This window comes from Ceratotherium simum, chromosome 21 (genome assembly GCF_057802395.1).
Source record: "Ceratotherium simum simum isolate JZ-2026a chromosome 21, ASM5780239v1, whole genome shotgun sequence".
Lineage (NCBI taxonomy): Eukaryota > Metazoa > Chordata > Mammalia > Perissodactyla > Rhinocerotidae > Ceratotherium > Ceratotherium simum.
This window is the reverse complement of record NC_141920.1, coordinates 18691307-18718723: the sequence shown is the minus strand read 5'-3', so window position 1 is coordinate 18718723 and position 27417 is coordinate 18691307. Positions and strand designations below refer to the sequence as shown.

General features: G+C 45.8%; 1 protein-coding gene across 1 annotated transcript in view; it reads right to left on the bottom strand.

Moving 5' to 3' along the window:
• Positions 1-16887: 16887 nt before the first annotated feature.
• The window catches only part of PTPRT (protein tyrosine phosphatase receptor type T), a 1015836-nt gene continuing 1005306 nt past the window's right edge, over positions 16888-27417 (bottom strand). Inside the window, exons 28-31 of the mRNA XM_087445249.1 lie at positions 22895-23020; positions 21802-21965; positions 18402-18537; positions 16888-17625 (exon numbers count right to left, since the gene is read on the bottom strand). Of these exons, the coding sequence (XP_087301375.1) occupies positions 17572-17625; positions 18402-18537; positions 21802-21965; positions 22895-23020 (480 nt within the window). The 3' untranslated portion in view covers positions 16888-17571. The remainder of the gene's footprint in view (positions 17626-18401; positions 18538-21801; positions 21966-22894; positions 23021-27417) is intronic.

Here is a 27417-nt window from a genome sequence, read left to right as displayed (position 1 = left end):
ACAAGGCCTTTGTCTTCAGATCCAGTGAGCAACCTGGAGTACGCTCCTCAGAGACAAGGCATTTCTTCTGGACTTATCTGGTTGGGATTACATAAATCCTAATACATTGGCTTTAAAAAGTAGGTTTTAATATTAACTTTTTTCAAGAGGCCTGGAATTTAGAATATTCATCTCTGTCATATTCATGGTTTCAGATCTCTTATTTCTCCAGTGGCATAGGTAAAGAAAAATTGGCCAACATTTTCCTTTCTGTATATACCGTGTGGGTCTCTTTGGCTCTTGTGACCAGGACATTTTGTTTTTCTGGCTCTGACAGGCCGGACATGAGTTGCCTTAGCACATTTTCCCTCCGAAGGCACCTACAGTCTGTTTGGACATATGGTGCCTCTCTGAGGATCTTTTATCTTGCACTTAATCCACAACCCCAGGGCAGAATTAGTTATCTCTGGGGAGCTGGATGCCAGAGCTGTCTGGGTGTCCCTTGGGGTCCTACTTGGAACTATTAGTGATGGCTGATTGCTCTCCATGGCCACTTTCAAAGAGAAAGATATATTCACCTTAGAGGGAAATTCCTCACTCATCTTCTTATTTTTGCACAGAACCTGCTGGAGCCGAATGGTGGAAAATGGCATAAATCCTGGGGGAAGCTGTACCCATCATTCCATTGAGGGATCAGTATATTAAAGTTGGTCCTTCTTTGTTTACTTTCATCTTCAGGTGAGGTGTTCTCAACCAAGTAAAGCTGTTTGTTTTCCTTGATCTTTAGAGTAGTTCCCTGGAGCCCATCTGCCCTCACCATCACCTGGAGAAGTGAGAGGACACAGACTAGAAGATGGACCAAAGACTCCTCAATTTCTATTGGGGAAGGGGCTGGGAATTGGGGATGGTGGCCAAAGAGGGCCAAACTTTATCAGTAAAGTTCTGATTATTTTCCCAGGAGAATGTATTTGTGTATTATTTGTGTGATTAAAAATTAAACAAAGGAATAATGTGAACACTTTAAGTCTTAGACACTAACATAAATGGTTATACTGAATACAATAAAATGCATCGAATTGAACTAAACCCCAAAGACCACAAAAAGTCTACCTTGGTGACTTGTAAGAGAGGTTTTCCCTCTCATTTTCTCTTGCCTTTGATCAATGGATACTTGATAATATCAAACCAGTTTTATTCAAATTGTACCTTGATAGATGTGAAACTCGTCTTTCTAATATCTAATGTGAAAACAAATCCCGAGGAATAGATCAGATTGTATTCCTGCCTTGGTGCTACATAGTTTTAATTATTGTGCTTATTTGAAAGTTGTTTGGTTATTCTTGGGTGTTAATTTTTTTTCAGATAAACTTTAATATGATTTTTCCAAGTTACCTACTAAGAGACTCATATGGATTTTGATTGAGCCTAAATTAAGTTTGTTCTTTAAATTTTGCTAGAATTGGCATTTTAACTACAGTTATTCTTCCCAACTGCTGCGTCTCTTCATTTATTCTCATCTTCCTTTAGGTCCTGAGAAAGAGTTCTGTAGTTTTCTTTATGTGGGTCCTGCACATTTCTTAAATTTATTCCTGGGTTTTTAATATTTTGTGCTGCTATTATAAATATAATCTTTCTTTATCATTATGTTTTCTAACATATAATTGATGCTATATAATGAATTAATTATTTCATTAGTTCATTCTACAAGTATGAATAGGGAAACCATTTATTTTGCATACTTTTGTTATAACCTGTATCTTTACTGAATAGCCTTATCGCTCTTAATAAGTTTGGGATTACTAGGCATATATCATTGATTGTGATAATTTTGAATCTTCATTTACAAAGTAACTGTGGCAATTTAAAAACATGTATGTGAATTCTTTGACACTACTTTTATAGAGGATAAGTCTATGTCCTCTCCCCTTGAATCAGGGCTGACCTCAGTGATTCCCTTACAACCAATAGAATCCAACAGAAATGATGCTTTGTAACTTAGAAGGCCAGGTCAGAAAAGGCCACTCAGTTTCCACCAGAATCTCATGGGACACTCACTCTGGGTGAAGGTAGGGGCCGGGTAATGAGTCTGACTACGCAGAGACCACCATGCTGGAGAGGTCACATGTAGATACCTTAGTTGATAGCCCAACTGACCTGCCAGCCATCAGCCAGCATTAACAGCAGCCATGCGCGTGAGCCATCCAGGACATCCAGCCCAGTCAAGGCTTAAAGGTGACTGCAGCCCTAGCCGACATCTGACTGTAACCACAGGAGAGACCCTAAGCAAGAACTGGACAGATGACCCCTCCCTGAATTCCTGACCCACGAAATCATGAACAAAATAAAAATGGTTATGCAGCAATGGTAACCATAACAGTAATCTCTCTTTTTTCTTGCCTAATTGCATCAGCTGCATTGGCATTAGCCAAAAATATTAAATAATAGCAACGATGCAGGCATCCATGACTTTAATGGAAATACACAATTTTTCTCTGTTATTTAATACCTTGGCTATGTATATTAGGCATTCTGTAGCAATATAGAACTCCAAATGCTCAGTGGCTAAGTATTACAAAGTTCTGTAGGTCTAGGTAACTCCCAGGAGCAACTGTACTCCATGTGGTGATTCAATGATCCAGGCTGATGGGGGCTCCCGCATCCTGTGGCTGCACCATCTGGAACACAGGATCTCCTTGATTGATGAGGCAGGGAAAGAAAATGCTATAGAGTCTCTCGCCAGCAATTAAATGCTTTGGCATAGAATTGATACACATAATTTCTTCTCAAGCTCATTGGCCAGGATTTGTCACACAACCCCATTCATTTCAAGAAGGGTGGGAAGGTGTAATCTTTCTTTATGCCTGGATAAAATGGAGAGGTAGACATAGGTGAATTCTGATAATGCCTACCACTCTTTATTTTAATTTCTTATGCTAATAAAGTATCCTACAATTACTAGCTTACTGAGACTGTTGTAGTTAATCAGAAATTGAAATTAAATTTTGTCACATGCTTTTTCAGTATTTATTAGATGATTATATGTCTTTCTCCTTTTACCTGTAGACTTCCTAATACTGAACTATTCTTGAATTCTTGGCATACAGGCTACTTGGACACGGTATATTATTTTTAAAAAGTAGCTAAATGTAATAGTTAATATTTAGTAAAAATCTTTCCATTTATAAATGTGACTAGTCTAGAGGCTTTAGGGGTGCGTGTGTGTGTGTGTGTGTGTGTGTGTGTGTGTGTGTACTCTTTCAGATTTGGTGTCTATGCTAATAATATTATTCATAATATGAATTGGAAGCTTTCCTTTATTTGCATTGTTCTGGAATATATACCTATGGTATAAGAATTATTTTTTTGTTTGAAAGTTTGACAAAGTTCACTCATAAAACTATCTGTTCTTGGAAATTTTAGGGAAGAATTAACTACTTAAAATTTTTTTGTCTAATAATTGGTCTACTCAGGTTTTCTATTTCCTGAGACAATTTTGGTAATATTCATACATTTCCAAAATCATCTACTTGATCAAGATTTTAAAATTCAAAACTTTAAAATTAAAAAATTTTTTAAATTTTAAAATTAAAAAATTTAAACTCACCGGTTGTTCATAATATCCTTTTATAATGCTGTATAATTTCCTCTTTCACTGTTATATCCTTTTCCTATTTCCTAATTTTGAGTATTTGTGTTTTATTTTGATTAGAGTTGTCAGCAATTTGTTTTGTTGGATACGACGACAGAAAAAGTTCTTGCATTCAGTTATCAAATCTGGTGTTTTTCTTCATTTGTATTGGTTGTAAAATGTCTTCCCTTTCTTGGAGGTTCTTGATGTCACAGGCAGGCGCTTTCTCTGATTCCTCAGAGTGAACCTCAGCTTTGAACTGCATCTTTTCATGTGTCTGGTGATGTTTTCCTGCTTGTTCATCCTTACAAGGGGAGTTCTGAGCTTGCTCAGAGTTGGGAGCTGCCAGAGAGCAGGGCGGAAGGAAGAAGAGGGAAGGAACAGGAAGTTGAGATTTGCTGTTATTTTTCTCTGCCGGTTCGGAAATCTGACAGCCTGTGAGGGCAGGGGGCTTAGCCAGGGCTCTCAGTGCAGGGAGCTCCATCAGCCCTGAAGAGGTTTGTATCTACATTTAGTGTTCGCTGGAACACCCCTCCCCCCATCTTTTCCTGGCACAATTTCCCCCATTAGGTGCTAGCTACCTACGCGGTTTGTCAGGAGCCATGTCCTGCCAAGGGCAGGCTGGGAGTAAGTATTTCTGTAGGTTGCTGGCTCTTTGGGCACAGATCCTCCATCAGATACTCCCCCACTCCACCAGCCAACCACCCTGTTGTGCTTGTGCTCACAATAAGGCTCCTGTGGGGCCACTTATGGTCCTTCTTACTGTCTATTGGGCAGGCTTACTATTTTCAGCAAAATGTGGGATGGCAGGACTCCTGTTCCCAAAGCTGAGAAGCAAAATTAACATCATATACATAGGATGAGCCTAGGACAGGAGTATAGCCTCTCCCATATGAATCACTTTACACCAAGTCCATTTTTGTTCCTGGATCAAAAGCTTGACTGGACAGCTGGCAGCCCTCTATGAATGTTGGCAGGGTCCCATCTCAGCTTAACAGCTGGAGGATGGGGTATTGTGCATAATTTAGGCCCAGTTTCCCAGCTAGTGTTCCCTTAAATGCCAAGCCCGAGACAAGGTTTTATTTGGGAGCAAGATTTTAGGAAGCAGTGAGAGTAGGGGGTGTAAATCAGAGAAGGAGGGAGGGCAAGGCAACACAAGGTTGTGTTATGGAGTTGGCTACTCCTACAAGGGTCTGTTTGCTTGTTCTGGGGCCATTTGAAAAGTTACATGAAATATAGCTCAGAACTGCCTTCAGAGGAGAGAAATGAGGAAGCATTTGTCTACAGGCTCCAGTCTCCTATTGGTCAAAGGCTGCCCCATAGGGGGGTTAACTCCCCCACATTTCTTGGTGGCGCACATATGAGTGCTAAGTGGATTCCTGTGTGCATCTCAGAGCACAGCATTAGAAACTGTGGGGTAGGAGGCGAGAGGTACAGAGCCTGTGTGAGGGGAGGCACTGTGGGCTGCCCCTGCATGAAATCTGCAGAAGGCTTCTTGGAAATGGTCACCGCAGCCATGGAGCAGCTGAGAGGTGAGGTCGAGAGTATTTGAAGTGATGCAATAGGCATCTGCTTTACCCAATCTTGTACATATTCAGCAGACAATGTGCTCCCTCCTCTCCCCGTCCCTCTCTGGAGTTCTCCGAACAGATGGGGAGCATGAAAGCGAAAATCCTCAGAATGCATTTCTACAAGATTCTCCCTGCCATTGTCCCTCCCATAGGGCTTTTTCTTAATGTTATTTCATCTTCCAGGAGATAGAAATGGACAATTGACCAATTTTCTGAGTGAGTGCAGACCATCTGGAGGGATGAAACACTTCATCTTCTTTGAGGCTCCGTCACATCTTCTAGGTAGCAAAACATGATTGAGCATCACCTGCTAATTATGATTCTCATTTCACCTCCTTCTGTCTTGTAATCAGAGGAAACTCCTCCCAGATTCATTCAATGGCTTGTGGCCAAGTTTTTACTATGTATTTGTAGGTATTTTAGAGGAAAGTGGGAAAGTAGTCATGAGCCATGATCATAACGTGGAATGAGGATAGCTTCTTGGCCCTGCCCTGCCCAACTCCATAGAGGGATGAATTCAGCTTCTGTATAGGCACATACAGCTATTAGGGTCCTCAGCATTCAAAAGGAGATGTTAATCTTCTTCCTGGCTCAGCTGGCCCTTAAAGCCAGGCTTCAAATTCAACCAAAAACTTAGAATAGCTGCTTTGCTGGTAAGTGTCTGAGATAAAAGCCTCCAGTTCATGGGCACTCAGAGAGGAGAGCCGTGTGATGCTTAGGCTGTAAAATGCCCAAGATTCAGCAACCCTTCACTTTGCAGAGAACCGTGTAGCTGGGCCCCTTCCTTTTGATGCTTCAGTAAAGAGCTTTCACTGAGTTGTTCTATGGCATGAGGCCATCAGCCTTCAAGAGGGAAATGTTGCATTCTCTAAGGATGCTGTTGAAGCCATTCTTTACTATGGGGACCCATGGAAAAAATTACTTCTAGCCTCTGTAACAGAAATACTCTTATTTATACGAAGCAACTGTTTTTTTTTTTCCCTTTCTGTTTTTGACATCGAGTTGAGTAATTGACTGTGTTCTCCTTTTTGGGTGGATGGGCAGTGCCAAGTTTTTGAACCTCTTGATCTAGGTGTGCACAAGGCTTTTGAGTGTCATCCTGTTCCTGGCATTGTCTTATCTATCCTGCTTTCATTTTCCTATGATCTGCTCTCCCCACCTTTTTTTATATATTATATGTTTTTCTAGGTATGAAAGTAATACAGACTTTAGAAAATATAGAAAATTATGAAGAAGAACAAAAATTACCCATGTTCCCTACAATGAGAGATAAATCACTGTTAATATACTGATACAATCTTTCATTCATTTATATATATATATTCAATTTAATTTCTCTATGCATCTATATTTCTCTGTATGTTTCTCTCTCTATCCATCCCCACACTCCAGATGTCCTTAAATATCTAGTTCAGCTTTGCTGAGTGCTTAATCCATAAACTGTGAAAATTGAAGCCCTCCTCAGTTTCTGCTAATTTCCATGGGTTATATGGAAACAATCCTCTCTGACTCCAGTTTTTCAGTCTGTGTGTGTCACCCCTCTATGGATGCCGTATCTCTACTGCATGTCAGTGGAGATTTCAGGTTCAGTCCCTTTGCTGGATTTCAAGAGAAATCTACTTAGGCCAAGACTTTGTGGAGTCTAGTTGCATTTCCTAAAGATTAAGTGGTAAAAACCTTTCTAAAATTAACCAAGAGTGGCTTCTTTTCCCTATCTTGCTGGCTTCTTTTGCATTTCTCCTGATTCCCTTCTCCTTATGACCCCAAACCCTGCCAGAGGAAGTCAAATCCTCCCTTGCCTCCTGCATGGCATGTTGGCGACCTTGTGCCACGTTCTCAAGGATCTGAGAGCTTTTAGGTCCCCTGGAGTTCTGATGGAAAGCTTGAACCCTTGGAATTAGAGGAAGATCTTAAGCCAAACCAGAGCTCCCCATCAGAGTCCTACCAAGGTGCTCTAAGGTTTGATGTGGACCCATACTCCAGGTCCAGTCAGTCAGGAGGGCCAGGCCAGGACCCACTTGGCCAGCCAATAGACACGTAAAGAGAACTGTGCCCCCCTGGTCAGTCTCCAGCATTGGAGCACACAGGGGTGGGTGTCCCTCACTGTTAATGCTGGCCCAAAGGCATCACTGTGAGAGCACCTGAGTCTTAACGTACCCAAACCAGGTTAGCCTTAGGTTCAGGAGTACTGGGAAGGTGCCAAGAAAGATAAGGGATATTTAAGCATATTTCCATGGAAATATGACCACAACATGGTGTTAAGTGGAAAGAAACCCGTCTCAGAATATATATATATATAGGTTGATGCCATTTATGTAGAAAATGTATATATGTTTATAAATGCATAGAAAGGTCTGAAGTGGCATAAAAATATTACCAAGTACCTTTGAGCAGTGACAACTTATACCTTATGCCTCAAACAATTTTGCATTGAGTTCTTTTGAGTGAGTATATGCTACTTTTATAATAACTCTTTAAAAGGTCTTTCCATTTTGGGGGAAAATGATATGCCCCAAAGTGTTTTTGTTATTAGATATGTGAGATTTTTTCCTTCTTCCTAATTTTATTTTCCCAATGTCGACGATCACATTTGTGGCTAAAGAATAAATACAGCTGGCAGAATAAGTGAGATTAACAAGGACAAAGGAACAAGGATTACCAGCTGGCTGGCTATCAGGTTTCCCACTCAGGACTCAAGCTGGGAAGAACATATTCCCCAGGCTCTGTGGCTTGTGGAGGGGTCTGGTGGGTACTATATACAGGTCCCTTAGGTTGAAGAACCCTGCCAGGGTGCCTAAGACTGAATGAGAGTGAAGCGAATGCTGCGCTCTGGCCCTATGGCTCATGCTTCCAGCTCATGCTTATATCTGGATATGTACAAAGAACTCGGGAACCAGTAAACTCCACGGGGTTGATTCCAGCTATTTCTTCTGCTCACCTGGAAGGTAGAGGGCATATGCATCCAACTCAGAGATGGGCAGTCTCAAACCCTGGTTTGGGAAGTAGTTTGTCTCCTTGTCCCCTTGGGCCTTCTATGTCCCTTTCTAACAGCAACAGCATTTAGAACAGTGCTTGCCTAACACTTGCCTAACAGTGCTTGCATGTATTACAATCCCCTGGGGCACTTGTTAAGCATGCAGATTCCTGGGACCCATCCTGGACCTACTGAATGAGATTCTGCATGTTTAGAGGTTTCTCAGGTAAACTGATGTAGAGGATCTGTGGACCACACTCTGAGATGAAAGGGTAAAAGGCTGCACCTGGCACCATTGGTTTGGTACCTGATCTGAGTATTTATCAGAACATTTATTAAGAAGCAAGGGTTTACATCAAGAGGTGAGGTATATTTCCCTGTCCCTTGATTATGAGTATGTCATGCAACCAGGTTTGTCTAATGGGATGTTGCAGACATGACTCAAAGGAACTTCTGTGATTGGACTTGCTCTTTCCTGTAATCACCATGAGAAGCATATGCCTAGGCTAGCTTGCTGGCCCCAGGAGGAGGACAAGAGACACGTGGAGCAGAGCTGCACCAGCTAAGGTGTCCCAGGCAAGCCTGGCCTAGAGTAGAGCCCTTAGTGACTAGCTGAGCTCAGCCTAGATCAGTCAAGCCCCAGTGACCACCATAAAGGACTGCTGTTTCAAGTCACTGAGTTTTGGGGGAGTATATTACACAGCAATAGCCAACTGATACATCCAAGCAGCTTGTTAATATGCAGATCCTGAAATTGCTATTCTGTAAAGGCTTAAAAATTTGTCTGTTTATAAACTTCCCAAGTGATTCTGATGGCAGTGCTCCATGGACCCAACTTGAGAAAAACTGTTCTAGATCCAACCCTTTTACTACTGCAATGTGCAATCATGGAAAATCCCCTAACATTTATTAACCTCAACTTTCTCATCTGCAAAGAGGGAATAATACATATTTCCTGCATTGTAGATGTGAAGATTAAATGAACCTCAACTTTCTCATCTGCAAAGAGGGAATAATACATATTTCCTGCATTGTAGATGTGAAGATTAAATGAACATAAATATAAAGAAACCTAGTCAATACTAGGTTTTTCTCCTTCCTTTTCAACTTGTCTCCACCTCACCCCCACCCAACCTCAGGAAGACACCAGTGCGAGTATCTTAGGAAAACATGAATCTCAGAGTCACAGCTTTATTGTATAGATTTTCAACACAGCCATATTACAAACATTGTCAGGGAACATTTACAAGAATAAATAAGATGAACTTGCAGGTGTAAAAAGATTACACATCACTGTAATGTACAGTCAAAAAATATATCTGATATTCATTGACCTGACATCATTTACCTTCTGCTTTTTTAAGCTAGAATTGGAAATGAAAAGAAAAAAAAAGGAACATTGACAGCACAGTGCTGGCTTCTTTTAAAAGTTAATTTATCTTGTTTTCTCTTCTCATACGTGCTTTATCTATCAAACACCCAAACTGTACAGGTGCAGGCCACTGGGATTCATGGAAGAGGCTGCAAACATCGTGGAGACTTTGGTCTCATGCAGTATCATATGCCCATAGGATGTGAAAATGTCAGTCTCCCTGGAGTTGAGTGGGAGCCCCATGATGGCCCTTAGAGGGCTATGATGGTGTCCAGTAGCCAAGGCAATGGTAGAAACCCCGCCTCTTTATCTTTCATTGGCTAGTAGGATGTAGGGTGAAAAGAGTAGGTAGAAAAGTGCTTTTGAGTCTGATTGACAGTAGGATTAGCCTGGAGTGACCTGGGCTAGCCCAGGATCCACCTGGCAATGAAATGGATGCACTGGGGATGATTATAATTACGTGTCAATGGAGTCACTGTGCTTTTGCTCTTGCAATCTGCTCCAACAGGCCTTGAGTGGAGAGTAGGGGTAGAATTAACCTCTGGAGATAATGTGTATGGTAAGCAAAGCTCTGCTTTGGGTCCTGCTTGGACCTTTACTGGTTCTGGCTGTCACTGACGGCCCTGTTGGCCAATGGGTCTGAATTATGTCTGGTCTCATCAGAGATCTTTGTGGGCATTGGCTCTATGGCAAAGCAGCTGTTCTCTCTAGGCTGTTTGATGATAACTGGCCTGGATGAGACTTGGATACATGGCCAGAGCAGCATCTTGGCTTGTGTGGAGGGGAGACTTGGGCAGGAGAGCAGGAAGCTTCAACCTGCATAACCAAGTACACCTGCTTGGCTTTGTGCTCTGTGGGAACGAAGGAGTTCAAACATGGTCCTAGCTCCATAAGATCTCACCCATCTGGGGTGGAAGAAACTTAAAGGTCATCTTAGCAGTGCTTCTTTTTCCCTTAAAGAGATGTCTGGCTTCTGCTGGACCACTGCTGAGATGGGCAGCTCATCCTCTCTGGTAGACAGAAAGTTCTTCCTTACAGCTATTACTTTTCACCCATTGGTCCTAGTCCCACACATGAGAGTGACCTGGGACTAGCAAACTGTGCTTGAACTTGTCTAACATTCTGCAGACCTATGGATGATACGGGCACTAGTATTCTGCCTGACTCTTTGGAAGTTTGATTACACCACTTTGCCCTCTGAGCTTCCAGACAGACCTGGGGGCTTTGGCCCAAGGAACACCTTACATCATTAATCTTCCATGGGAGAGAGAGGGGCATGGTAGGCACTGAGAGTTTGTTTGATCATCACCTAGGAGGCCCACTGATTTGTATTCACAAGCCCAAAGGCACTGAAATACGTATACAGGGATTCAATTTTGCAATTGTGATAGGTTACTTCACATTCCCCTTCCTTCCTCAAATCTAAAAGTCCCACTCACCGAGGAACCATGAATTACACTAATTACCCTGAACTCCAGGCTTTCATATCAATACTCTCCTGTCCAACACTCTAAGACCCCCAGACTCTCATTCTTTGAACATTCCAACAAAGGATAGGCTCCAAATTCCACCACCCAGAGCAGCTCTCAGATCCAGAAGGAAGCTCCATTGTGATTCAGCCCCAATAGCTCTTCCCTATGGACCCTCTTCCACCCTAAGTGTTCCCACATCCCTTATATCAGCCCCAGTGGACTACACTCAACCTCTTAGATAACTAGGATGCCAGGCCTGGGGTCTATCATTATGGGTGCTGACTCCTCCTCTTGGGGAACCTAACATTCATGGGTGGATTTCAGGGGGTGAATGTGGCCCCTTTGGTGACCTTTTCCCACCTCTTCGGGAGGTAGGCAGGAGGGATGAATCTTTCATCCCTGGTCATGGATTCTACAAGACAGTTGTATAGTCCACCAGTGCCACGTAAAAGTCTATCTCTGGCTACCAATAAACCAGAAGAGAGTCTGCTCATGTGCACAGATACGGCTTAGACATCTCTGCTGTGCTTCTGAGGATCATATCCATGATCCTGAAATATGTGTCAGAGGAAACTGGAGCTAGAACAGCCCCCTCCATTCTTTGCCACTGACTTCTCTCTCTGCTGTTCAGACACTATATAACCTCAAAGGCAGATTCCTGCTAGGTGAAGCCAAGATCTTGCATTTTATCACTTCTACGTATGTATACACGGAAAACCTCCAACATGGAGCCCTTGCATGGGAATATAAGAACAGGGCTGAATCTCAGCTGGTCTCCTCTAGTTGGATTCACTTTGCCTATTTCCCTGTTTTATTTTGCTGTGATTTGGAGCTGGCATCATTGGCTGAGAAGGAGTTCAAACTAGCCAGATGATGGGGAAGGCAAGTCAGGGCTTTGAGATGAAATGGCCATCCATGTGACTCATCTTCTGACCCACGCTGCAGCTTGGATTGACTATTTGTCCCCAAGGATCTTGGCCTAGCACAGTCTATTGGCCTTATGATCTAGGATTAGCATCCTGCTCATCTTACCCTTGGGCTCACCCATGCTTTCCGTGGCATTCCTCCTGACTCAGCTTGGTGCTGATGGCCAGTCTGTCCAGCCCAGGAGTGGCCAGTGTCCAGGCTAAGAGAAGATGGCTTTCTTCATTCTGTTTTAAAGCAGTGAGATGCAGGGGCATTATAATTTCCTTCAATGTCTCTGGATCTGGGTTGGGTAGTCACTCCTACAGAGACGATGGGATGAGTGCCTGGCTGCTCCTCCCTGGGCCTCACTTCTGCTGTATGTAGCAGCCTTGCTAGACTGATACCTCTATGCACGCTACAGGGATTCATACCAGAGCTGAGGAAATGTGGTTCCTGGTGAGGACGCACAGCAGGAGCTAGTTTAGCAATGGAGAATGGATGATGAACAAACACGATGGGCAAGAGGGAAAATTATCATCTTTTCTCCAAGACACTGCAACTTATTCCAAAGCAGTAAGTGGTTCTGGCCGGTCCTTCCCCGTCCCCTGTCCTGCTATGTCATAGAAGTGACCACTTTGCCCAGTAGTCCATATGCATCTTTGGTTCTGAGTATTCCTGTTGGGTCTCAACTTCTTGGCTTTGCATTCCTATTTTCCTGCCCAAAGCTCTCCAAATCTATCCCTATCTGGCCAAGCCTCCTTTTTTCACATCTTTTTCCACTAATTAGTTGGCCCAATGTTCTATAGCCAAGAAATGCCTGGGCTTGGATTAGAACTGAGCTCTTTCTGCTGAGCTCTTTCCACCACAACCCCATGCCTCACCAAGGGATCACTGTATCATAGTAACCTGTGCTTCCTGGTAGCACCCCCTCCAGGGCCCTGCATGTTGTGGGAACCCAGTAAGTATGTGTGGTTGAAGTAAATTGAGGAGTCTTCCAGACCCCAGCCCCTCATATGAAGTGTGTCCTCAGATTTGTCCATGTTAGCAACCATGTGACTCTGCCTAGACAAAGGGCACCACCTTCTAGAAGACCCAGCATTCAGGAAGCAGGGTAGACCCACAGTAGACCCATATTCAGCTGAGTAAGGCTGTGTCCATCTTTTCCTTTCCCTTTAGGGTTTTATGGGTTCAGCCTTCACCATACCAGATGGGAACGTCCTCATGATTGGAGTATATGTCAGTGGGTTCCTTCCAGCATCCAACTGGAGAAGACTTGAGTTGACATGAACACATGAACAGCAAGATCAGGGTACCCCCACACCAAAGGATCTGCCTAGGGGAAGGTGAGCTTCCCCTGGACTTGAGCTTGAGTCTGGAATTGACCTCAGGAGGAAGCAGCATGGCCAGGCACTGTGCCTCTCAGACTGGGATACAATTCCCGAGGGTCCATCATAGTGAATCAAGGGGATCAAAATCACATGAGGGACAGGGCACATGTGGTTTAAAAAAATCTTTATACAGTCATATTAAAACAAATCAGACAAAATTAGAGTGGAATGCAAATATTGCATGAATTGTTAAAGTAAAACACGAAACTGTGAAGGAATTGTGAGCTTACCAGTGTCTGCTTTGGGCTTTACAAGATCCATTGGGTTATCTGTTCCACTCTAGTCTTTGCTGTTATGGGTAGCCCCATGGGAAAATCTGAGACACAACAGTGGAAAAATATTGTTTTGAAGTCAACAAGACCAATTTAAATCCTGGTTCCCTCATTCACTAGCGGTGAAACTGTGGGCAAATGATTTCCCCCTGTGAACCTCAGTTTCCTCATCTGCAAAATGGTGACAAACACAAACACTTCTAGGAATGTTGGAAGAATTCAATGAGCTCAAATGTTAGAGTCCCCAGCACAGGGTCTGCTGGTTCAATGTGAAGGCTGACATCTGGCAGGCTGTTGCTCAGGCCACACCCAAAGAGAAGGCCAGTACTAAAAGCGACCTGGTCCCTTCTGTTCCCACAAAGAGAGGCATGCTGTGGCCATCTAGAGGCTCAGAGGCCCCTGTCTGACCCACGATCTTCACACCACAAAGGGCAAGAGGACGCAATGTTGGGACACAGCAAAGATATACCCTGAAGCTGTCTAGGCCATAAACGCGTGCAGGTGAGGACGGTTCCTGGCTTCTCATTAATTCCTTGCATTTTCTTCAAACAGAGTCCAAGTCTAGGAGGTGCAAACCATGAAGTTCTGTACTAAGTGAAGGTACTCTCTTTGGCACTCAAGATACAAGAGGCTAGCCCTTGTTGTGGAGACTCAGAGAACATCAATACTATTTTCCTCCGCATGGTGAAAGGTCAGCTCACCCTATAAGTGGGGAGGGGTGGGAAGATACCTTGGGGGAGGTGGTGTTTGCTCAGGAGATTTTTCAGGGAAAGGATCAAGTCCAAATTCCTGGGCACCAGTGCCCCATCTCATCTAAGCCCTGGCACATACTTGCCATGTGGGATCTTAAGGAAGGCATCCCCATCCATGAACCTAGGTTTCTTCCTGTGTGAACTGGCCCAGAACCTGTTTACTGCCCTACTTTCTTTGGAGGGTGGTTGAGTTGTGAGGAAACGAGGGGATGAGCTGGGGGAACCATCACTGCTCCTTGTTGGGTTACGCCACTGTGGCCGGAGTTTTCACAATTTTCCTTCTCCCTGAAGTCACATTTTAAATTCCTACCATTTGAAATGATAGAAGCCACTGTAATTTTTATCTGCCAGTGATTTCACCCCTTCCTGAGCAGAAAAACTCCTAGGATTTGTGTTAGATAGTGCCTCCTTACCCCCATTCTATATGGATGAGCCAAGATCTGAGAAAAGAGCACATAACAGACTTATTTGCAATGCTACAGGCTCCTCGAAGGTTGGGGAAAGGCCAGATAGAACAGTGGGTTGGAGTCAGGGGAAGCCAGCAGGACCCCTGGGGGCTGTGGCCTGGGGACTTGCTCAAGCACCCTCGGGAAGGGGCCCATGGAAGGAGAAGATCAACTTCGTCGTGGGGCTGCTTTGCCTTCCTTCACTTTGAGATGCTTTCTTTTGAACCTCCAAAGTGACAGCCCTTCCTTGATCAAGTCTGTGTCCCTAGACTTCCAGACAGCTCCAGAGCCTGTGCCAATGGGAGTAGCTTCTATGGGTTCCTTTCGTGTCTTTTCCTTGTGGGCCAGGAGGCCTGGGTTGGTCACCCTGCTCTGTGGTAGAGCAGAGAGCCAGAGTTTCTCACAGAAGCTGCGTCTCATGATCCACTGCATATTTTGTTCCAGCAACAAAATAATGAGCAGACAGACAAATAGATGTGATATTAAAAAGTAAACACTTAAGGGAATGTTTTCACAGTGTCTGATGAAAGGAAAAGAGGCAGTTCCCTCCCCAGAGGGAGCCTTCTCCAACACTGAGCTGAGGGTATCGCTCAAAGACTCCGCTGGCTCCTTGTTGCCCACAGGGGCAGAGTCTGCACTCTTGGTGGAGCATTCCTCTCCCTGACTCTGGCTCATCTCCTGCCACACCTTCTCCCATGCTATGCTCCAGCTGAGCTGACCTCCCACCATATTACCCACCCACCCAGTGATTTTTCACACCTCTTTGCTATTGCCACACTGATTCCTTGGCCTGAATTTCTTTTTCTTCCTTTTTCTACCTGTTCAGACCCAGCTGGAACGGATGTCACTTTCTCTAGAAAGCCCTAGGCAGAATCTCTCTTGCTTCTCGGCTCTATAACACTCGCACGCTGCACTGTGGTTCAATTTCCCCAGTATACGGTGAGCTCTTGAGGGCAAAACTGTGCCTTATTGAATTCTGAGCTCCCCATGCCCTGTCTGGAGCTAGATCATCCTCCAAGAAGGAGCTTCCTCTATCCCAGGCCACCTGAGGCTGCCAGATATTGAACTGGCTAGAGACCAAGGCAGAGAGAGTGTTCCTGGTTGGCAGATGCCAAAGCCTCAGGGAATAGAGAATTGTTTTCACTGGCTAAGAAATTAAATGAGACTAGCTTTCCTGGGGAGCTGAGAATGGTTAATATAATATATCTGAAATTCTGGGCTGCCCAGAAGACCTGGCATCAGAAACAAAGAATTAAATTTCCATTGTGGAGTTCTCTGCTCAGAAGTTTCTGGCCTTATTTTGTCTCCATAAAATAATTGCTTGGCTGAGGAAGGATGAAGAAAACAGTACGAATAAGTCTCATCACGTTTATCTGCCTGTTTGGAACCTAGAATTTCATCACTGCAGAGAATCCCTCAGTTTCCTCAATTGTAAAGTGGAGATAACAGGTCAATAGCTCACTCTTGGGGGTTCTAAGATTGCATAAGATGTCATATGGAATGTGCCAAGCCTGGCATACAGTAGGTGCTTAGCAAATGTTGGTTCCCTTTCATTGACTCACCCATTCTTTGGGCAAGACCCTAGATCCCCTGATCCCCTTGGCCTATTTTAAACCAAAGCATGACTGGGTCCACAATGGTCTTTTTCAAGATGGCAGGTGGGATCTCTAGGAAGGAGTTGAAATTTGGAGATCCGAGATTATGCACAAAGCCGGTACTCTATCTGCCCTAGAAACCAAAGGGACCTCCACGGGACTGTCTTCAGACTAGCCTGTCTCTCCCTTGCTCAAGGGCTGTGCTCTCCCAGGGTGGGAACTTTTAAGGACATTGCCAGGAAAGAGATTTGTCTTATAGATACATCCGAATTTCCCTCCCCACCCTTTTTTTTTTTTGACATAAGAGACTAAGATCTTACACTCCCCAAAAGAAAGTTTCTTTTCACACACATTTTGGAAAATAATCAACTCTTATCTTGTTCATCCCTCCCAAAGGAGCCACCACCACCACTTGCCCCCGGGGAGGCGGTCCCTTTTCACAAAGACAAGGAGGAGCAGCCAAGTTCCCTGCAGTCCCACCCCCTCCCACTGACCACAGAAAAGCGAAGAAAACCTTTATCAAAGGGTGCTGTGGTGTGGACACAGCGGGCTGGCCAGTGAATGACAGCAGGTCAAGGCCCAGGCTGGGGGAGGGGAAGAGAACGGTAGTGGGCCAAGCCCCATGCAGGGTAGGTGTGAGGACGGGGGCCTCTGCTCTGGTCTCGGGAGCATCCTGAGGTCACACTGATCCAGACTGGCAGGTGTCCGGTGCCAGAGGCCCCTGAAGGAGATTGCAGGGGGCAGCAGAGCAGGGACCTCAAGAACTCAATCATCTCCGTGACAGCACGGAGGAGAACACACAGCCCCTCCACTCTCAAGGACACGCAGGGCAGGGAGGTGCTGCTGAGCCTGCCACTCCCCAGCACTGCACAGTCAGCTTGCCATGAAATTCACACATGTGAAAAGAGCAAAAACAAGAGGTCGGGGAACCGAAAAATCCGGGGCCTTGCTGTGGGTGCACTTCTGCGTGGGCAGTGGCTGTGGCTGGTTGGATGTGGAAGCAAAACCTGGGCCTTTAAGAACAGCATCTCCCACAGCTGCAGGAGACGCCCCAGAAGGTGCAGAGCCCACCGTGCAACACAGGACCGCCAGTCTTCTCCTTGGAGTCGGGCAGGGTGCCACCTCTTGGTCCCTGAGCCCAGTCACTGCCACTCACAGAAAAGGGGGCTTGGCTGCAGCAGGTTCTGGACTCCGGCAGGTTCCCCAACCCATTGGGCTAAAAGGAGCTTAAATATTCCAGTGCCACCTCGTATACAAATTTATACTGTTCCTGAGAGGAGGAGAGGTAGAGAGGGAGAAGAGGAGATGAGAGAGATGAAAAGGAAGGGAAAATGCATTTAGTTCAGAGACACAGATTTTGGAGAAAATTTTATCTACATCTAACAGTCAACTCAAAATTCTCCACACAGATTCTGAATCAGTAAATCTAGAGTGGAGCTCAAGATTCTGCATTTCTACAAAGCTCTCATGCGATGCTGATGCTGCTGGTCTGCGGACGAGACTTTGAGTAGGACCTAACTCTGAGTCAGTCCACGCTAAAAGTAGGTTAAAAACACATATTAAAGTTCCTTGTGTATGGTTCGTCTCCATCACTGTCCCAGGTCTTATCCTCCGGGGCTCTGCCTGCCCACTTTCTTTCCATCCCTTTCTCCACAGTGTCCTAGCTTAATGCTTTATATCATAAAAATTAGCATAAATTAATTAGAATAGGATTGGATTGAATTGAAAACATAATTCACACTCTGCGAATCAAGAATCCCTTCCCCTAAGCCTGAATTAGGGATACTTTCTTAAGGAATGAAGAAAAACTAAAACAAAGTAGAGTGTACTAGGATAACACGTGGACTGCCCTGCAGAAAAGAGAAGTTGGTGAGGTTGGAAGGCAGGGAAGCAGAGCAGATAACAGTGCGTGCAAAGGGCGTAGACTGTAGGTACTCAATGAGCACCTGGCTGTTGAGTGTTTTTACTATTTGATGCTATTTTCCTCAGGTCAAGGGAACCATGGTCAGCCCCCGGGTATTGGAGAACAGTTCTTGGGACACTCACCAGGGTCTCCACCATGTTGGACTTGTTGTTGCGCAATGTTTTCACGATGTGGAACACGTCAATGATGTTTTGCTGCTGGATCATCTCACACACGCTGCAGATGGCACAGAAGGTTCCACTGCGGCCTCCCCCATTTCTAAACACAGAGTAAAGAGGTGAGCCCGATTCCCGGGTACCCCTTAGGCACCTGCTGAGCCTAAAGCCACATCAGCAGTAGTGGGGAGTGGCTGCCCTGGCAAATGCAAGGTAAGGCAGTGGTGAAAGTGTGAGTCTGAGCTATGAGTTTGGCTTGAGTTCCATCTGTGTCATGAACCTGCTTTGACCTTGGGCAAGTCACTTCCTGTGTCTGTGCCCCAGATTCTCCATTCATACAATGAAGTGGTTAAATTAGACGACTTTTGAGAATTCAAGTAGCTTGATGTTTCCTTGGTTCTATGAGCATGTTACAGTTAGGCATGGCACACTGACCCAAACCCCCAGGGCAGACACATAGTGTGTCTTCGTATGTGTGGTGCCTGCATCCTTGTCCAAAAGGATGCTCTGGCTCCACTTACACATCCAAAGAAGACAACGGACCGTGGCATGTGATTTTCCTCCTAGTTCTTTCTATCCACTAAGGACAGCAATACCAGAGACCTCTCTGCTAGCATAGGGTCAGCCAGCCTAGGTTTTAAGAGGAGCCTGGGGTGGGTCTGAGACGCTGTACTGTGAAATGATAGGTATCTATTTGTATACCCTGGTTTAAGCAAGACGCTACTGATCTGGAGAATAGAGATAGAGGGCTCTTGGCAGGGTCATCCCTCTGTCACTCCTTCTTTCTGATGCTCCATAAGTCATCTTCGTGGAAACATCCCTCCAACTCTTTACAGAAAGTCCCTTTAGGAATCTGCCAGATTCGGAACTCCTGGGCGTGTTGCCAAGAGCAACTAATGATTTCATGTAATGGTCTGTGTCTTAAGAATATCTGGATGGAAACTAAGGCACTCAGTCAATCTCCTAGATGTTTTATCTACAGGACACCCAACAACCAGATGTTTCAAGTACAGACAGTTGCCCTCCATTCACTGGCCAGTGCCTGCATTTCAGAGTCTGTTTTGGTATCTCTGGCCCTCAAAGATTCCAAGGTCCCTGTTGACCTGTGCTTTCTTTCAGTTCAAACTGCTTGTCGCCTTGGCTAGGGAAGACATGGATAAAAACGTATTCCTGCAAAAAGCAGGCTAAAAAACAATCCCATGGGAAAGTGTAGGAAGGGAAACCCCAGAAGGAGGGTTCAGTATTTTCTGAACCAAGAACAGCAGAATCCAAGAGGAAGAGGTGAGTGGACACAGGCATCTCAGGGCCCAGTGGAGTGAGACCCTGACAGGATAGGCGTGGCTCTGTGCTAAAGGTGGGGCCACCTGAGTGTGGCAGAGGGAACTGGAGGGAGCAGGGGTTAGTCGGCAAGGAACCAGCTGCCTGTTTCTGGGATGTGGGCAGAGCCAGCTTGGCTGGGCGATGTCACCCACTGTGACATGCGACACCTCATAGCATCTTCCTGGACTCCAGTCTGCGGTGTGCGTCCTTTGGGGAGGGGGGTTGCTACAGATGGTGGCCCTTAAGCTGTGCGTGTGTGTGTGTGCGTGTGAGTGTGTGTGTGTGTGTGTGTGTTTAACTTCCCTTTAAGCTCTCCAACTTTCCTGACATGTGTGTGCACCGCCTATTTGAAACAGAGGGAACAATAAGCTGTTTATTTATTTATTTATTTATTTATTTATTTATTTATTTATTGAGGAAGATAGCCCTGAGGTAACATCTGATGCCAATCCTCCTCTTTTTGCCGAGGAAGACTGGCCCTGGGCTAACATCCATGCCCATCTTCTACTTTATATGGGACGCTGCCACAGCATGGCTTGACAAGCGGTGCATTGGTGCGTGCCCGGGACCCGAACCTGTGAACCCCGATTCGCTGAAGCAGAGCGTGTGCACTTAGCTGCTGCACCACCGGGCTAGCCCCCAAATAAGCTGGTTTTGAAAAGACTGAACTCAATTCTGAGACTCGGACACATGCTCTTTGAAGTAATTACATTTACAACATTTGCATTGTTGCTACCATGATATTGTGGATCTCTATGTTAGTAGATAAATTGTGTTTGTTTTCTAAATATTTCATGCCGAAGCTCCATAGGATCTTAAGTTGACCTAAATCAACATACCCATTGGACAGATGAGGAAGCAGAGGCTCGCAAAATTCACTGATTTTCTTAATGACAGCTTTTTTCTTCTAGATGACAGTCCTCTAAGGGTCCTGACATGCACCCCACGTTATGACATCAGGGTCTCTTTGACTGGGAATCTTTGTGCCCCCACTATGCCCATTCTAAGACAGGAGGTAAAGGTTCAAGTTCACCCAGTAATGGAGACAGTGTTCCCAGGGCCCTTCGCATCCATTGGTCAGCACCTGAGGGCAGTGCTCCCCCTCATGCTCTCTGTGCCCCTGTGTTCCCACTATGCCCAGAGCAGGGATGTCCCAGCAGGCAGAGGTGGTGGATGAGTCCTTTGGTTTACTCAGAGGCAGTGTGGGTTAATGGATAGCACATTAGCTTGGAGCCCAGTAGATTCAAATCAAAGCTCCTCTCTTTTTTTTTTTTTAAAAGATTTTATTTATTTATTTTCCCCCCAAAGCCCCAGTAGATAGTTGTCTGTCATAGCTGCACATCCTTCTAGTTGCTGCATGTGGGACGCGGCCTCAGCATGGCCGGAGAAGCGGTGCGTCGGTGCGCGTCCGGGATCTGAACCCGGGCCGCCAGCAGCGGAGCGCGCACACTTAACCGCTAAGCCACGGGGCTGGCCCCAAAGCTCCTCTCTTAACTGCCTGATCCCTTACCCTGTCTGTGTCTCGGTTTTCTCACTATAACACGATAATATCTACTTCACAGATGGACTGAGGTGATTCATTTAAAATGTCTGGCATTAAGCTCACTTAATCAATGCCTTCCCCTTTCTTCTTTTCCTTCTTTAGGAAATAATAGAAGAGGATCTACTCAGTGGAACCCACTTCATCCTGAGCTTCTTATGACTAGCAGGACACACCATGCCTCTGGTTTGGAGAGTGGGGCTTATCTCCCTATTGGGAGCACTGGGGAGCAATCTGCCCACCCCCTATGTTTGTGGCAAGGCCACCAGGTTTGCATTATTTGCATCAAATAATGTGTTATATAACATTAGTTCAGGGCAACAAATGGGCAACCCCAGTCCATTAAAGGATTGTAATTCCTTGAATACACTCCCATCGACCTTTAGTGGATGTTGAGATGTGGTATAGCCAGGCATGGCTAGGACTGGTGTTTGCGGCAGCAGCATCCTCAAGGATGTCCTATTACCCCCCACCCTGTTGCCCTGGAGACCCCTCCATGGTACTCACAGGCAGTGGACCACAGTGCGTCCCTCCCTCCCATCGTACTGCTCCTGCCACTTCTCCAGCCGTCGGACAACCTTGAGCAGAGAGCGCTTGGAGGGGGGCGTGTCCCGGTAGGCGGGCCAGCCAATGTACTGGAGGTGCTGGACTATACGATACCCATCCTGTGGCTAAGAACAGAGAGGTTGTTAGGGCTGTTCTGCTGGGGATGCTTAGGGATGCAAGCCCTCCAGATACACTGGGGGCTGCAGCATTGTAGTGGGAGATGGACTAAATGGGGTCTACACTATGTCATCATGGGAAGAGTCACAGACTATCCTCTTACTCATCCCTACACCCTTGTGCACACTTATTCTCCTGTCATGACAGCCCTGCACCCCTCTTTACCTGGAAAACTCCTACTCAGTCTTCAAAACCCAATTCAAATGTCCCTTTCTCTAGGAAAAGCCTTCCCTGACTCTACCGAGAAGAATTCATCTCTCTCCCTGAGATTCGTGTGCAGGAACAGATCTCACTTTCCCATTAGATAGTGAACTGTGAGGGCAAGGACTGAATTCTGTTCACACTGGGCCTGAGTTCTGTTCACACTGGGCCCCCAATAAAGACCAAAGTCACATTCGTTAGCCACCATTTCACAGATTACTAATCTTCTCCCTTCTCCCACCCAGTACTCTTCCACCCAGCTGGTGAATTTCCTCACGGAAGCAACTGAATGTTTTTCATCTGGGTGTTCCCAGGGTCTAGCCCAAAGCTTACTGGATCCACTCAAAGTCTGAGTGGCAAAATTGGCAAATCAATTCATGCCAAAACAGTGGGACACAGTGCGGAAGCACTAATTTCTGAGAAGTTTTGTCTACACGGCAGCAAGTGTGTCAGGAAACAGGCAGATGGCAGGCTGGATGTCGCCCTGTGCGTCTCTGCGTGTTGGAGCCATTGCTGGGTCTGGAGCCGGAATCGCCAGGGGCATCACTTCCGCAAGGACGAGATTATCAGGAGAGCAGAGCACAGGCTCTCTGCTGGCGGACGGGATCCTCTCCCAGCAGCCTCCATCTGTTTTGGGGAGGAGGGGCATGGGAAGCAATGGCACCTGTGCACTTACCCGAGCCATGTTACAGATGCGGAATATTCTGTGGATGATGTCCTCGTCGATGTCCGCGGAGACGAACTCCACCTGGATGGGCCCGTAGCACCCAGAGGTCTTCTCAGGCCAGTACTGCATACAGAGCTGCGGCATGGAAAGAGGTCACAGAAAGAGGCCATGGACGGGGGGGTCGGGGTGGGTGGGTGGGGGTTGGTCTCATTTATCGCTGAGCCTTTCTTATGGCCTGCAGGACACATTGGCTACAAAGGTAGGGTATTACGTAGAAAATTAGACTCAGTGTCCGCATTGGGGAGCAGCCACATCTTTTCATGGTTGTTGAAACGTCAAAGCTCTGAACATTGAAACACTGGGCTTAAAAACCTTTGCTAAGCTGATTTCAAACCATTTGTTATGTTTGCGGTGCCTCAGTTTCCTCATCTGTAAAATGGGGAGAATAATATATACCTTGAAGCACTGCTGTCAGGATTACAAAGAACACTGAGGGAAGGGCAGGTACAATCTCTAGTTCAACACGAATCACAGCAAAGTTTTCCCCATTCTAGGAAAACCTTCACAGTGTTCATTTCATCATCAGATCACGAGTAGTTTTAAAAAAACATATAGGCTTTGGCATCAGATAGGCTTGAGTCCAAATCCAGGCTCTGGTGCCTATTAGCTGTGTGACCCAGCTCGGTTTTCTCATATGTAAAATGGGGATAATTATGCTGACCCTGCACCAAAAGATAAAGTAACATAATATGGAGAAATGTTGTCTGTGATCTTTCCTATTTTTCTGGAATTAGGACGTAGAACCCACAGCTGAGAGCAAATGGCAATGGTTGCCCCTCAACCTGAGACAATGGTTCTCAGCCAGAGGGTGTTTTGTCACCCAGGGGACATTTGGCAATGTCTGTAGACATTTCTGATTGTCACTCTTGCTGGTTGCAATGGGCATCTAGTGGGTAGAGGCCAGGATGCTGCTAAACATCCTACAATGCACATGAGTACTCCCCCGAGAATAATCTGGCCCCAAATATCAATAGTGCAGACACTGAGAAACCCTGGTCTAAGATCATAAATTGTTTCTTAAATTTATAGTGTCATCAAGAAGGAGAGACAGATAATTTATTCCCCTGTATCTGTTGAGCCACTAGAGATTTTAGTTGGTAAAAGAATATTGAGATAGGTAGCAGTGGTTGTGGCTCAGAGAGGTGCAAAGCATGCTTCCTCTAATTCTTGGTTCCCAAGGGGCGTGGGGATGGACTCTGTCCAGGTTTACAAGCCCCAGAGTTGGGGCAGAGAGGAGAGCTTGGACTGGAGCTGCAGGCTTGCTGGGGAGCACCCCAGGGTGGACAAAGAGGCCAAGTGTTAGAAAGCCCCTTCATCTGGGGGTTGCCCGGAAGACATAGCTGAGACTCACGAAGACCCACCAGGGCTTCTGAGAGCAGCTTGGGATGGAGTCTCTCATCAGTGGGGTCTGCCACAGCCTACACCAAGTTTCAGACAAGGACCTAGACTGACAGAGGTAACCCACAGAAATCCAGTGACCTCCTCACAGCCACTGCGGATGCAGGATTTTCATGAAAAGGATGGCTCACCTTTTTGTTGAGAGAACAGCCAACTCACTCTGGGCAGTCACATGCGAAAACGCCTTTTATTCTATCCTCCCTCCACCAAAAGGGAAGAGCAGAGAGGAGGGGGCATGTAGGAGAGAGAAAAGCACATGTCTACCACCTTCCTAGCTGTGGAACGCAAGTTCCAGCTGAGGGACAACATTGTTCACGCTAGGGGCCACAGCCAAACCTGGCCAGCCGCCTGATTGTGTAAATAAAGCTTTATTGTGTACAGCTATGCTTATTCATTTATGTATTGTCTGTGGTTGCTTTTAAGCTCCAAAGGTGGATTTGAGTAGTTGAGACAGAGACCACATAGCCTACACAACCTAAAATATCTCCTATCTGGTCCTTTACAAAGAAAGTCCGCCAACCCTTGTCCTGTAGAGTTGTTCTAAGGATAAAGGAGACACTGCATGTGAAGAAAGCCCTTAGCATAGTGCCAGGCATGGAATAAGCACCCAGTCAATGCCAGTGATTCATATTATTATAGAACCTATCAGTGCTCAACAAGAATAACAACAATAATTTTAATAGCTAACATATAAATGTGAAGGATTCTTCTTCTTCTCACCCTTCTTAAATAGCAAAGACAAGCAAGGTTAAGTTTCATGATGCAATGATGCCTTGCTTTCCCAGGCATCTCCATCGGGGGTTAATTGGGCATATTGAGAAAGGAGATATGTGTGTGCGTGCACACGCGCGTGTGTGTGTGTGTAGGGTGAGGGGGAGGGCTGGTCACAGGGGCCTCCGTGGCTGGACAATCATCTGCTGAGCTATGCAGTATGACAAATCCACAGTTTGAACTTCATTTCTCTTTGCCATTGGCTCTTCTGCCTAGCACCCTTCACAGTAATGAGGGACTGGTACAAATAAGTCTGTGGCTGGCCAGAGAAATCAGAACTAATCAGCACTGCCCATTTACAAAAAATAATTGCCTTTTATCACCTGCATTGAATTTAGCCTTGCCAGAGGTTGGCTGTGATCCTGACATGAGGTACATGTGTCCGAGGCATCACGGAAAGTCGATTATCCCCAATATTTTCAGTCTGGAGAGAATGTGGAATGATTTGTCTCTTTTATAAGGTTTCCAGACCAATTTCTCAAGCTAATAGGTTCTACTATGCCTCAAACAAGACTCCTGTATTTGGGGACACTTCCTTGCATTTGATTTTCCAGGTCACTCTCCCCTAATACCCAGAGGGCTGGGGAAGCTTGCAGGCTTCTCCTAACCCTAAATCCTTTCACTCGAGTTCCCTAATTCGGAAGACCACATCAGCAACTGCGTGGGTGACATTCAGCAGAGTGATGTGCGCACAGATGCAGTATTTGAGCTGCCAAGGATCGTCAGGGTCCCCACCGTCCAGGATGTCGCACATAATCTAGCCGTGGGAAATGGGAGAAGGAAGCAGGGAAGCCAAGTGTTCTGTTCCCAGTGACCCTTTGGGGCTCAGAAATGATTCTCATCCACAAGAAATGTCCTCTATGGTTTAGCTCAAGACTGTTCTGATATCCACTGGTTGCCTCATTTTGGCCTGTGTATGTAGTGGAGCAAAAGGTAGCAGGGCTCCTGTTTGCGGGGCCCTGGGTTCAAATCCCAGCTCTGTCACTTTCTAGCTGAGTGACGGCCAAATATTTTAGCTTCTCCAGGTTAAGTTATGAGTGGCTGTGAATCTTGATGTGTCTACTTAACACAGGGATCTGTAACTAGTGAGTCCTCAATAAACGTGAGCTGTAATTAGTAGGCAGTGTGGGGGAGGTCACTCAAAACAAGATGGGTAAGTGAAGGGTTTATTTCTCCACTTAGTAGCCCTTATGAAAGTTTCTCTTTAGGATAATACCCAAAGGACTGTCCTTGTTGTGAAAATTCCTATCAGCTAGCTTGGGAGAGCAGTGGGGATGAGTGGCATCCGGGATACGGGGACACTGTCCTGCATGTCAAAGGAGAGAGATCTGTGAGTTCTTGAGAGGGACCCAGGAGATGGAAGAGGAAGGTTGGGAGCATTGTGGAACCAGCGGAAGCGTTGAAGGGGAATGAATGTGTCATGTGACCCCCTCCTCACCTCCTATATATTCAGTAGATTTATAATAACGTGTACAATGCTCAACGGGCATGGACTTCCTGTGGAAATCGGATTGTGGAAATTGCGAGGAATTGAGCTTTGCTCCCTGGGTGACACAGAAATGGAGCAAAGACCACATATGTGAAGTAGGGGCTAGACCATGAGCACATAAGTGTCAGCAGTTATAGAAATCTTGGGGAGGGGGGCTTATGGTTTCTTAAGGTCCTGGAAATAGGGGGTTCAAGGAAAGCCACTTGGTTTCCTAAAACCATGAGGACTCAGCTGAAGCGGGGCCACATGTACACTCATTGCAATGTTGGCATTTTCTTCCTTAGATGGAAACTTTTCCAAGTGGCTGTCTCCAAGAATAGAGTCCAATCCTTTAGCTCAGCGCCTGGACCAACAGCCTTTCCCATCTCACGTCCTAGTACTCCCCGCCTCCCCTTTCTCACCCATCAGTCTGCGGAGGGGTGGTGTTGCGTCCCCCGGAGGAGGGCTTCACCACTGCAGATCCACAAAGGCAGTGCTGATGATCCCACCTGGGAGGGGAGGCCAGTACAGCTGCTGCTGTTGATTTAGAAATGGCCATGCTTCTTCCAGAAAAGCAGAGGGGCTTTTGTTATTTATTGTCAGGTCAAGTTAAACGAAGCGAAAGTCGCGAAGCCTGTGTGGACAGCTCTGGAACAGCTGCCATACATTATTCCCCCTAGTGCTCTCCATAGCTGTTTGGGCCGTGAAAAGCTGTCCTCGGGGGGTGCGAGTTCATATGCGAAATATAACAAACGCGGAGGTGGCCTCACTGTTAAACATCATTTTCTTGCTGATGGAATCAGAAAGCTTGTTAGTCGCTGGAATAAACATGCTT